General features: G+C 37.0%; 3 protein-coding genes across 3 annotated transcripts; 1 reads left to right on the top strand and 2 right to left on the bottom strand.

Moving 5' to 3' along the window:
• Window positions 1–541: 541 nt before the first annotated feature.
• LOC141436153 (solute carrier family 35 member F1-like) lies at window positions 542–7,780 on the bottom strand. Its single transcript, XM_074099035.1, has 4 exons — window positions 7,699–7,780; window positions 5,914–6,281; window positions 4,937–5,088; window positions 542–4,194 (listed from the first exon to the last, which is right to left on the bottom strand). Exons 1-4 carry the CDS (start codon window positions 7,748–7,750, stop codon window positions 4,044–4,046), a joined length of 723 nt encoding a protein of 240 aa, XP_073955136.1. The 5' UTR covers window positions 7,751–7,780; the 3' UTR covers window positions 542–4,043.
• On the bottom strand, window positions 7,697–9,252 carry LOC141436152 (uncharacterized). Its single transcript, XM_074099033.1, has 3 exons — window positions 9,045–9,252; window positions 8,778–8,969; window positions 7,697–7,946 (listed from the first exon to the last, which is right to left on the bottom strand). The coding sequence occupies exons 1-3, from the start codon at window positions 9,101–9,103 to the stop codon at window positions 7,853–7,855; spliced, it is 345 nt and encodes a 114-aa protein (XP_073955134.1). The 5' UTR covers window positions 9,104–9,252; the 3' UTR covers window positions 7,697–7,852.
• Window positions 9,253–9,681: 429 nt separating this feature from the next.
• thoc7 (THO complex subunit 7) lies at window positions 9,682–10,699 on the top strand. Its single transcript, XM_074098975.1, has 3 exons — window positions 9,682–9,848; window positions 9,936–10,059; window positions 10,146–10,699. The coding sequence occupies exons 1-3, from the start codon at window positions 9,839–9,841 to the stop codon at window positions 10,615–10,617; spliced, it is 606 nt and encodes a 201-aa protein (XP_073955076.1). The 5' UTR covers window positions 9,682–9,838; the 3' UTR covers window positions 10,618–10,699.
• Window positions 10,700–13,415: the final 2,716 nt, after the last annotated feature.

Raw genomic sequence — 13,415 nt, 5'->3', positions numbered from 1 at the left:
AAACCAGTAGTTACTATCAAATGCTTTAGTTGTAACAAATGGGGAAAAGAACAGTTGTTACCACCGAGTACTTAGTGGTAAAAGATGGGGGAAAAAATCCCTCCTGTTACCACCGCTAACAAATTGGTGGTAACAGGTGGGAATAACCAATTGGAGGGCAAGGCCTAAAACCATGACCTTGAGATGAAATACTCGTACATTCTGCATATTTTAAGGCGGATATAGCTGTTAGTAGCTTTCTGCCTACGCCTTCTGCACACAATCGGACATAGTCATCGCTCACAGCTTGCTCCATTTTCGCCCTTTTTCTTTACACTTCAAAAGATCAAGAGCATTATTTCATATATTTTAAGCATTTCTGAAAGATCTACCTCTATTGTCTGTTTACAAAATTTCGATTTTTAAACTATAACTGTGGAACCAATTTTAACCAATCACTGTCGAATGGAATAAAACAATCACCGAAATCGGTTTGTTGTAACAATAAGTCGAATTAAGAAAAGAGTAGATACAAGGGTAATAATAATAATGAAAACAGGTGTCATGAAAATGTTGTATATTTATCTAATTTTAAAATACATATTAGGTAATTTGCTCTCAAGACACGCATTATCCGTAATATATATTTATAGATCAGCTTTATTTATTAATAGCATACATAGTTTTGTATCATAACAAATAAGTAGATCAGAAAACACAACCACTATAATTCTGAAGGAATACGCGTTTCTTATATTGCTAAAATAATGTCCAATTCCGACTATGTATTAGCTATGTATTCGATCTAATGGACTATCAAAATGTTCATTAAATGCACATTTAAAATCTTAACGTTAATAATTGAGCGTCATACGTAACACGGCTAAAACTCTTTAGACTAAAACAACACGAACTATTTAGACTCGAGTCAATTAGTATTTGGATGATCATTCGAGCATTTCAATCGTCTTTGCGGCTTATTTTTTAATGAAAATTAGGCAATTAACTATTGTCCACAATCACGTCTGATGTTCATAGATCCCATATTTGACGTCGGCTAGATTGTAATATTCAGGGAGCTCCTTAGCTGACCCAGATAACAAAGGATGAGCAAAATCGCTTCGTATCAATTTTAGCTATAATTTTAATAAATTTTTCACAACAATATTCGTTCTACGAATAACGAATTTTTGGAAGTGGATCGAAATTCACATGCTTTCATTAGTCGCATTATCATGACATGTTTTTTTCGAACGTAGGAACCTTTGAAGGAACTGTCAAAAAATTGTACAGTACTCGATTACTTGGTGTAAGTACTATAATTTAGCGAATAAAAAAGCAACTTAGTAAGTTTAGGCTCAAACACAATAGACCCACCGTTTTGTACTTTACATCAAAAGTAGTTTTCATTCAGTGAACAAAAATACATCCTTAATTTAAAATTAAATCTTAATCTGCTAATGAAAGACGATTAAAATTGCGAACAACTTTCCATATTTGTAACTAGATTCCATAAAATAATATCCATAAATTCTCGTTTAAAAGCAACTAGTATCATAAAAAATCTCATTTGAAAACATTAAAAATAAAATCACAGCTGAAAGTAGATTATCCTATAGTTCGAGTAAATCGTTATCTCTATAAAACGCTACGTGTTCTATTCTTATTCAATCCCAATACATTTTCTCTCATTTAGAAACTAATTTAAAATACATTACAAATACGTAATTCTAAATCGCAATATTGGATTAAAAAATCGAGTAAAAATTCAAGAAAGTATTATGGCAGTTTCCGTTTATATTTTAATTTTCATTTCACTATTATAATAAGTAATATGGTCTCTTATTGCTTTGACTATAGTTAATTGGTGTGTTATGATAGGTGTATTACATGACTAATTGCCACTATGTGTACGATATAATATTGTTTACAAAACGTTATTTCTATTAACGACTTAATGCAGAAAACGGCAGTAATTAGTATGGAATGAACCGTATTATTTAGGTAATTTTAACCCCCTTATTCAAACATATTTTTTGTCTATGTCTGGAAAAGGCAAATCTGAAAATTATAGACAAATAGAAACGAATGATAAAGTAAAGTTAAATGAACAGAAGCTTTTTAGTGTCTATAGGAATAAACAGGGCGCAAGTCTGAAAGACGAGAGGTGCTGTCATTTTTATCACAACGGATTTTATATTTATTATAATCGATTCATCTCTGTCTTCTCTCCGTTTTATACCGTTGATTCGAGATTTTTAGTGATTTATGCAGTGCGTGACTGCATAGTAGCTAGACGGGTCTTTGAATGTCTTGCATTTAAAAAAAAACAACTATTTTTTACTACGGAACCCGAAATGTTTACAAATTAACTATCGTGTCCCTATAACTAACTGCTATGTTGATATTTGACCTATTAAATATGTGATGAGGTGTGAAGTGTATAATATATATTATTATGAAGTAATGGTGATTTATGTGACTATAAGTCGTGCTAAAATCATTAGAACTACACGCACGATGGACTATGACTACTGATGCGGTTTTTTTTAAATTTATTTTGAACCTATGATTCCATTTTTGTATGCAAAATTAGCACATAAAAATAATTACACAATAATACGAACAGTTAAAGAAAATAACATTGTCAATTATTTTTAAAAATATTATCAACAGGTACGTTGTAATAAATAGTTTGCTTTTATGGAGCATATTGTGTATATTAAATAAGTTCAGTTTATGGCGCGACCCCTTTTGGTGTATAAAAATAATTGGGACCTCCTACTTACCTCCACTGTTGTATTTTCAAATTATATTATATTGAATGACCATACACTATTATAATGTGTATTTATAAAATAATGCGAAACACTAGGGGTCACAACCTATAGAGGCCATATTGTCTAAAGCACACGGAATCACAATCATTTTCACCATTTCTTTCTGTCAAGCGGTATAGTATAAGGGTAGAAAGAGATAGGGAATGCTTTCGCGTTAGACAATACGGCTTAAGGTTGAAAAACTCCGTAGGAATTACCAAATGGTGTACGAAGAATGTTTTAGACTGCTACAATAAGGGTCGATTCACACCTAGATGCGAGGCTGCAAATCGGCAACGAGAGTTATTCTTTTGTTGAGTTATTCTCCCAATAGAAAGTTCACATTCGAGTCGAATTTAGTTGTAAATTGACCCTAAAGAGCATAAATTTAATGAGGGCGCCACTTCCACGTAAATTTACGTAGAAACTGTCATCCTGTAGGCTTTGTTACCACCAGAGATATACGAAGATGCGTTGCAAGGAATGTGTTCGCCAGGAACCTATAGAAACGCTTAATTTACGTATCTTCGCTCCGCCGAGCTGTTTCCACAAGAGCTGCGCTGAGCGAGTATAGGTAAATGAAGCGTTTCTATTGGTTCATGATTCATAACAAACACATACCTCGCAACACATCCTCACTACACCACACACACACACACACACACACACAGACCACAACTCTGGTGGACGCGCAGCCCAAAAAGCGGGAATTTAGGGGCGCTCAAGTAATACATAACGCAATTTATGGAGATTTTTGACCCCCCCCCCTGTTCGCGCCGTAACATTCTTCTGTAACCCCCCTTTCTAAACGTTACGTAACACCCAAATGACCATTTCTATTTAATTTTCTTAGCTTTTCTTTAGCCGTTTTCCGAATTACGTTGGCATTTTTTGGCAGTCACACTGACAACTGAGCATGAGAGCATTTATAGGCCAAGAACAACAACTGATGATGCGAATTTCCCACTTTTGAGGTCATTATAACTATGTACTTGTTTCAAAAAAACTGTGACGTAACGCGTTGTTTGAAAACCTGTAACGCATCGTAACGTTTTACAAGACCACCCCCTCCCCCTCTCCCCTCCAAATTGCGTTACGTAATACTTGAACGCTCCATCCATTGAGGGCGCCACTTCCACGTGTTACATAGAAACTCTGGCACCGTTTTGCCCTATCACGCTTGAACATGGCAACACTATGGAACATTTTAGTCCCTCTCAGCCGCTCCTCTCTGCTTTAGATCTTCTAACAAGGATCCTTCCCATTCAGTTGAGGGTACGCAAAGGCCCCGTTCGGCTGCGGCGCTCCAAGGAACGACGTAAATGTGGTGTCGCGGCTCATCGGCGGCTCCAGACCCTCGATGGGGATGCAGTCCAGACTGGGGACCGTGTAGTCCCTAAAGATCATTCAAAATTAAGTTTTTTTGCTAACTGTACGGTCAAGGAAACTGAATCACGTACCAGGGTAGATTCTTTTTGCTACTAATATCATGTTGACATCCCATACATTTGCCAAAAAAATCATAGCAAAATTGATGATGGAAACGTTCCACCCCGGTACGTTATTCAATTTCCTCAACTGTACATATGTAGGTTCATTAAATTGTCATTGAAACAGTCATCATCTTGTTCTGTATCTCTTTTTTTTTCGGACGGACTGACGGACTATTGCTGTTAGTTTTAGATTGCTTTTACAGGTTACCGCAGAAAAAGCGAGCTGCCAGACGGGCCGCTCAGCAAGGGCTTAGGTTATCTTCGCAATCATATATCCGTCTCAGTGCAGGGAACAGGCCTCCTTACAGAATAAAAGGGCTAAACTACATACCTATAATAATCTAATGTGGACCTTCTAAAACTTCTTGTGGTGTACGTAAATAAAATTAACGTATTCGTCAAGCCATTTTGCCCGTTTGTACCCCCATTTTAGTATTGACGACCTCTGTCCCATTCACATAGAGACATTGAGGGCACGTGATGCGACACAGCGACGTTTAGACAGTTTTCTGTTTAATTTTTTTTATAATGTTTTTATCCTTTCAAAAAATTTGCAGGCCTCCTCCTGAATAACTCCTGATTTTCATAATTTTTTTAACAACTGTCAGCGAACAAACAATAGCGTGGCAACACTGCGCTACTCACATGGAGACGTTGTCGGGCACGTGATGCGACACGGCGTCGTGCACGAGCTGCGGCGCCGGCGCGGGCGCGGGCGCGGGCGCAGTGCGACGCGACGCAAACAGGAACACTCCCACCATCGCCAACATGTATGACACGAAGTATAGCGCGTGGAACTGAAACACGACGACCATTATAAGGCCATAGATTAGATTATATAGTGGAAATGTTAATGTGGAATTGTGGATACGGCAATACACAAGCGATACAGATTAAACTGTTCGAAAAAAAAACTGTTTATTATTCACTAATGCCCAAGGCTTTAGCCCCATGGAAACTAAAAAAAGGTCTAGCTCCTTATCCCATTAGAATTTCAAAATCTTTACTTAGTGTACATTTATGATCTTCGAATATGCCTACTACAAGTCTTTAGTTATAGTGGTTTAGACCGTCTATTGTTAGACAGTCAGTCAGATTAAGTCTTATACGTATAGATATAGGTAGTAGATTTTTTTTGACATTCATAAGTGCTTGTTATAGCCTAAATTGAATAAAGATATTTTGACTTTGACTTTGATATGGGTCGATCAACTTTTCCCTGTACCGCATTGCCATGGTTACGTCCCCTGGACAACTCTTTAAAACCATGAGTTTCTCCATGATTTCTGTGGTTATAATTCATAGAGCGTACATTTTTGTCGTAGTACAAGCCCATTATTTAATGGACAATCTCCTAAGCACATTAGTAGCATATATCATAACAGTTGTTTTAAGAAACTCTATCATTGTTGTCTCTTGGACAACGGGACAGAATAACAAACAAGAAAAAGTTGATCAACCCATATGCATGTGTCCTACCCGACATATGGGAGAAAGGCAAAAGATTATATTCAATATTTCAAATATAAGAAGGAGTTCTTGCGGGGCTTGGGGGTGTTGCGGAGGCAAGGCTCGTCAAACTTAAGATAAAAAAAGGTCTGCTTATAATTATTCAAACTCACCTTAAACTGAAAAATATACATCCCCGCAATGAGCGTATAATAATCTGCAGACAGGAACGACAGATGCAGTATTATCGAGCCTGCATCCCGCAGCATGAAACTCTGCAGTATCTGGAATACTGTCTGCACAGAGCAGTAACTTCCCCACTGCACTAGTGTGTCCAACTCATACCAGTTGAAAGTCATCAGCTCTCTTAGTTCTAGGAAGAAGGTTTGGGTGCAGGAGACTATGCTGCCGATTAGGCCAAGAAGTGCCAAGTACTCGGGGCATGATTGTACTTTTAGCATCATCTCTTGAAGCACTGTCACCATAGCGAAGAGGAGTGACCCAGCGAGGCACAGCATGTCGCCGACTAACTGGTTTTTACCTGAAATAGAATGTTTTTCCATTTATTCCTTGCTTGTTACTTAATTTTGAGGCAGTATAATTTTAAATAAATGAATGACATGAATGAAATGAAATTAAGGACAGTGGGATCAGTACCGTTTGTGGCCACTGTACCGTTTATGGCCATTTATTGTTTAAATATACGTCTGAAATAAATTTTTCATCACACTTGCTCGTAAACAGTGTCGTAACCATGCAGGCTACCTTGGTTGCGACCCCCCAAATAAAACCCTCGACCTTAATGTGCTTGTCATGAAACCCGTGGTCGGTAAATGAGTCATTGCCCGTACTAATTTTCTTGTCATGAAGCCCAAGCTCGGTAAATGAGTCAATGCCCGTACTAATGCTGCTGCGCGCGCTCTGCGCTGGCGTAGACCAGCAGGCCCACACGCGCACGCACGTCAGGCGCATGCTGCGGGAGGGGGAGAGGGCGGCGCTGCTAAGAGCGCAGCCTAAGGTATCGCCAATATTTGGAAGAATTACATTTATTTTATAAATATAAAATTTTACTCGCAAATGTGATGAAAAACATTGTATGTCGCACGGGCGGTACTAGAATCACGAACATCGACTCATTAAAGCTCTCAGTCTGCGACTTCAGGCTTCTAATAGACTCTCGTTCGTAATTCCTTATTTACCGCCCTTAAGACACAATGTACTATGTACAGTAATAAATCATTATAAACTTTATTCACTAAACATATTATTTTAATACTATAACTTTTTATATATGACAGCAAATGTGAACTGGCCAAAAACGGGCTTAAGGTGGCCAAAACTGGTACTTCTGCCCCATATGTTCAATACAACTGACCATGTTAAGTTTTTTTTTTCATTAAATTCAACACCAGTAAAATAAAAGTCAGAAAAGCATTTGAATAAAATAATAATAAAATCAAAATCATAAATTGGGCTCTAGTAACAGTATTAACAGTACAAAACAAATGACTTGAAAACCTCCCTATGCCATTGACATAATGCACAGAACTAACTAGATAATAACTTGTTTTCTGTCTCAAAATACCTAGTGCCATCCACGAAGACGCGTGATTTTATAAAAATTACACATTAATGACATTGTAATAAGAACCACGGCACGCGTATCGTGAATGACTCTACCTATACACATCGGTTTTTTACTGGCGCCATCAACAAGAGTTTTAATTGACAGCGCCTTTGCATTTTCTCTTCCATAGAGTAGCCATCGAACTCGCGTATCTCGTTTGTATCGATGCACATACGCATGACGACGGCGCATTTAAAAAACATGGTGTCCAAAGGCCCCTTGGTGGTACAGTCGAGTTCATAAAATTGTGAGCAAAATTTTGATCAAAAATATCTGAACACGACTATTGTCAACAGCGTAGAAGAAAAATTAGATATTTAATAGAACACACCATCAGTAGGAGCTCCTTCCACATCAGCCCAGACCACACACACAACAGCCATGAGCCCTAGTGTTGCCCCGGCAACATGGGCAACTCCAAGCCTCTGACCCCGCCACGCCCCACCCACCAAAGCCGCACCCACTCCACTGCACGCTAGAAGCTGTCAGCTGAGCACCGATGTAAACCGCTGAGACAATACAAGAAGCCAACTTGCTTCTACGTCCAGTGTGCATGCTATTATGACAATCCACCATTTACTGCAAAAGGGAAAAATTTATGTTGAATTCCTTTGCATGAGTATGAATAAATTGAAATGTTCTCATTTTAAAACTCAATCATGTTAACTCTTAATTGTACAAAATAATGTAAATTGTTCAGTAAATAGCTATATATTTTGTTTAATACAAAGTTTATTTTGGAAATGTGAATGTTTTGAATTGTGTCGGTTTTATTCAAAAGGTGCCTTAGATTCAACTCTATGAGGCTGACATAGTCACATTTGGTGTACTTATGACTCAAGAAATATGTCTGCCAAACATCAAGTCTCTAGTTTCGTGGTTTAGACTGTGTGTGGTATTTATCTCTGATTCTGAGGTTAGTGGATTTATATAATGTAGGTATCAGTGCACAAAAACAAACACTTTTCATGTTTTTTATTTTATTTTTGCTCCCATTATAGCTGCAAAGTTGCGTTTTGATCTGTAGTGCTATTGTAAATTAGAACAAAACTATGTTTGTTTGGGGATGCGAGCGTACTGGGGACTCTCTTAATACCTACTTATGTTTTTATAGAGAATGTATCCTGCAGAGAAACCGTAAAATCAGTTTTGCAGGGCTATGTACAGTCAAGTGTAAAAATATGAACATGTTCAGTTTCAAAAATGAATAGGTACCACAGTCTGTTTTTCGATGCAGTAAGGCCATAGTAACATATTCTTGAGTGGTTCGAATGAATACCTATTTTTGCACTTGACTATACAAAAAAATCTGTGAAAGAATGCCAAATAAATGTATTTTCAATAAAAAAAAATGTTTGCTTTCCAGCTTAGTTCATCCAGTTAATGAATAAGATCTAACACATAACTTACCTGGATAGCCTACTAACTCCATTACAAAGTAAAGTGGGGAAGAATAAAACGAAGAGCGCTAAATATGGTATAACAAGCTGCGCCGTCGTCGGGAATTGCCAAGTAGCGCTCTGAAGCAACGTCGTAAGAATACATTTTCCGCTCAACAGTAAAGACAACACTTGACCCAAGAGTATACTTCGCCACACTTTCCTAAAACAAATAAGAAATAGGTCACAGTTTTATGTTTCTCAATCAAGTCCATAAAATACGTGCCAATGTACGAACCATCGCCCTAGCTCCGAAAAATAAGCTTCAATTTTCTCACTGAAACTTGGGCTTTCCATTGTTCCCGTGAGTAGTTATTGAAGGCTCAGGTGAAATGCACTGCAAAAAGGATTAAATCCTCGGGGAAACTTAAGAAATCGCGGTTAATTTCCATTATTTTAACAATAATGGGCTGGGAAGCAAAACATAATTTGACAGTTTCACAGACTACTCCACACTACTCACAGCAGAGCAGGGTTCAAGCAGGGCTACTACAGTACGAAACTCGAAACTAGAAGTTCGTGTCGTGTCGTGCGATCTCTCTGACACTTATACTATTTAATACGAGAGTGAGAGGGACGATACGACACGTATTTCGTTTTTTGTAGTAGCCCTGCTGGCAGGACAGTTCGATGTTTCGTTCTGAAACTGAAATATGCATTAGGCACTGAAAAAAATGAAATAATATAATAATATTTAAAAAGTCTTCTATTCGTAAAGCAAAACTTTCTACGATTAAAATCATGAAATAAATTACATACACACACATCACACACAGAAGGCTACAACCGTTTGATGCCTGACGCCACTGTGGTAGCTTATGACTTTGCTGTAAGGACCTAGATAGCTTTACCTTTCTTGATAAAAAATAACAATCAATCATTATCATTTGACAAAAGTGTGGTTATGTTTGTGTTAATAGGTTGTTATTTTATATGGTTTGCTAAAAAGAAATAGAATTTTATATATATAATCTAAACCTGTCTTACAATCTGTTTTAATTTTTTAAGAATTAAAGTATTCGAGTTATTAGCATGGGAGACGGTATGTAAATAATAATATGTTTTCCTTGAGTAAACTTGGCGTCGGTTTTCATTGTTATTCATTTCGCAAAATATTTTGTATTTACAGAAGATGTAATCCGTAGACGTCTTTTAATCGATGGTGATGGTACCGGAGATGATAGAAGACTCAATGTGTTGTTAAAAACATTGATTAAATGGTGTAACAGTTCGGATGACAAACCAGAGGAAAGGTAAGGATTTTTCAAACACATATTCGGAATTTAATTACTAAAAAAGGTTTCAATAATAATCAACAATACTTTACTTTTTTTTATAGTAAAGCAACTCATGACCGAATGCTGGCTCAACTCGCACAATGTGAATTTGCTGTTACCAAGTCTCAGCTCGGCATGGAAATGATGAATGCAGAACTAAACAGCTACGAATCCCTCTCAAAGATACTTGAAACTGGCATAGAGGTGGCTAAAGGCAATATAGAAAAGAGCAAAGCAGATCTATTGCAAGCCAAGACTGTACGCAAGAATCGGATAGAATATGATGTGCTGGCAAAGGTAATCAGTGAACAGCCAGACAGAAAAGAAACATTAGAACGGCTTGGTACTTTGAAAACGGAACTGGCCGGTTTGGAAACTACAAAGCAACAGCTTGAAAGTCGTTTGGCTTTGAGAAAAAAACAGTTTCATGTATTGGTTACGTCTATACACCAGTTACAGGTGTTATTGGATGAACCAGAGGATACTGAGTCCATTTCTGATGTTGATATGAAAGATATTAGCAATGAATCTTAGTAGTAACTTAAGTTTAATATTTACTAAGTGATGATGTGGTAAAATGTATTTTTAACAATTCTTAATAAACTGCAGAGAATTATTTGTTTGTTTCAATTTGTACTTTTATTTACTTGTGTTTATCATAGTTGAAATCTATCATTGAATTGTCATATCTTGCATTTCTTTAATAAATCTGATTGCCAATAAGGTTGCCTCCAGCCTCTTTCACTTCTGTCTGTCACATGCAACCTAATTCAATATGATGATACTATCAATGATTCCGCCAATTTTGAGGTTGTAAAAGACACTATCATGACACTATCGGTAGGTAGGTAATTGCGGGACTGTACCATGTTTTACTGTACTCTTATCCATGTCTATTCTGTCATTTTCTTCAGTACCTACCACACTGATTATTTTGCCAAACTTTTGCTTTCTTCTTTCCTCATTTAGCTTTATATATAACACAATTAAAGCACAATAAATTTAGGAATTATTTCAGTAACCAGATTTTATTTGATACTAGCTAGTGCCCGCGGCTTCGCACCCGGTGTAGTTTTTTTTTAATTTTCTAAATCTTTTATAAGAACCTTCTTCTGACAATAGCAAACGCAACAAAAAAAGAATTGGCGAAATTGGTCCTCCGTTCAGGCGTGATGCCGTGACCAAGGGAAATAGGGATTCATTTTTATATATTAAAAGATTTCTTAGCTAAGGGCCAGTACAGATCAGATGGGTTGCATTGCATTTCAACTGCTACGAAATCGTAACAGGCGACTGCTCGCTCATACATTTTTCAATCGGGCTGTGATTGGCTGCTAGCAGTTTGCGTGCAATGTAACGTTGGTCGTAATTTTCGTTAGACATAATTTTCAACCGTAACATAAAATGCTCAAAAAATTCAGTTTACTTGCATAAAGTTATTCAAAAATGTCACTAAAGGCAAAAGAAACAGAGAGTAAAGTTTATTTTCACTTTTTGTTTTTGGCTTTCCTGAAAAGTTGTGTTTTGGCTTCTACTAAGTATATTTCATCCTCGAAGGGTCGTTATGACACATTAAATTATCTACCGAATGACATTGGATCATCATGATATGCCTGCCTAAATAAAATAAGTTGATAGGTACTACAAAACTTTGCACGGTACACCAAGTGTAGGTACCTAGTTATGAACGCTAGTGTCACACGTGTATAGACTGAGTGTATACCGAGTAAAGTGTATTAATTCCTACGAATAATATTTTTTAATTGTATTCGTATTATTATTCGTAGATTAATTCCATTTGAGTCTTTAAAGGATGGCAAAACTTTCTTCGACCCCAGTCAGCTTATACACCCACCCACATGACCCGCTCTACTACTTTGCAGTCAAACTAGCACTACGTTTCCGAATACGTCCAACATATTCGGTTCCCACACAATATTAGTTTCAATATCATTTCCTTTCAGACTGCCCCTGAAACTTGAAATAGCTTTGCACGGAAATTGAATCGCTGAAAGTTGCAGTCAGCGTCAAAAGCAGTGGGAGAAATCACTAAACCATTGCCATTTCGCGACCATAATTGTAAGACGGCTATACTTTCGGCTACACGTCTGTTGTGACACATCCATACTTCCATACTATCCATACTATATTATACTATATATACTATTATACTATATACTATATATACTATTATACTATATACTATATACTATTATACTATATACTATATATACTATATAATATTATAAATGCGAAAGTAACACTGTCTGTCTGTCTGTCTGTCTGTCTGTCTGTTACGGTTTCACGCCTAAACTGATGAACCGATTTTGATGAAATTTGGTACAGAGATAGAATAGACCTTGGGAAAGAACATAGGCTATTTTTTATCGCGCAAAAGAGGCTTTCAGGGGTTGAAATAGGGGATGAAAGTTTATATGGTGGAAGTTCGTAGTTATCATACGCAAGGTCATCATTATTGAAGATAAATCGATGAATCTTTATTAAACTTGCCATTTCGGCACGTGAAAAGAGATAAATAGATATTTGTTCGCACGTTTTTTAAATTCTTCCTGTGAGGGGGTGAAATAGGGGATGAAAGTTTATATGGAAGATCGTCATTGTCGAAGATAAATCGATGGTTCTTTATGAAACTTGGTATTTGGGCACGTGATAAGAGATAAATACATAATTGTTCGCGCGTTTTTAAAAATTCTTCCTGTGAGGGGTGAAATAGGGGATGAAACTTTATATGGGAGATCGTCATTGTCGAAGATAAATCGATGGTTCTTTATGAAACTTGGCATTGGGCTACTTATAAGAAATAAATAGATATTTGTTTAAGCGTTTTTGAAAATGTTACCTGCGAGGGGATGTTAGCAGAGGGGATGGTGCAGTGTTAGCAGAGCCTTTTAAGCTCATAAGTAAAATGTACGCAATGTGGGGTCATTTTGGATGGCTTATTCACATAGACAGTCAGACATGAAAAATTATGATTTTCAGATTTTTCTTATTTATTGTGCTAGAGCTACCTTTATGCAAAATTCCAAGTTCTAGGACAGCCGGAAGTACCTACCCTATAACTTTTTCTGTTGAGGCAATTTGTATGGAAACACCTTTTTAACGACTGTAGCTTTTGATTGCCTTGACTTAGAGGTGTGCTTTTTTCACAGCTTTCGGGACTATTGACCTGGCGCGTTTACGAGATAAAGGGTCTTGAAGGGACGGACAGCAAAGTAATCCTACAAGGGTTCCATTTTTTCCTTTTAAGGTACGGAACCCTAAAAAACATTTGATCTGGAGCTTTTCAAATTTCGACCTTGAAAATATGGGGA

The sequence above is a fragment of the Choristoneura fumiferana genome, chromosome 16, assembly GCF_025370935.1.
Source record: "Choristoneura fumiferana chromosome 16, NRCan_CFum_1, whole genome shotgun sequence".
In the NCBI taxonomy this organism is placed as follows: Eukaryota; Metazoa; Arthropoda; class Insecta; order Lepidoptera; family Tortricidae; genus Choristoneura; species Choristoneura fumiferana.
This window is presented reverse-complemented; position numbering and strand designations above follow the sequence as displayed.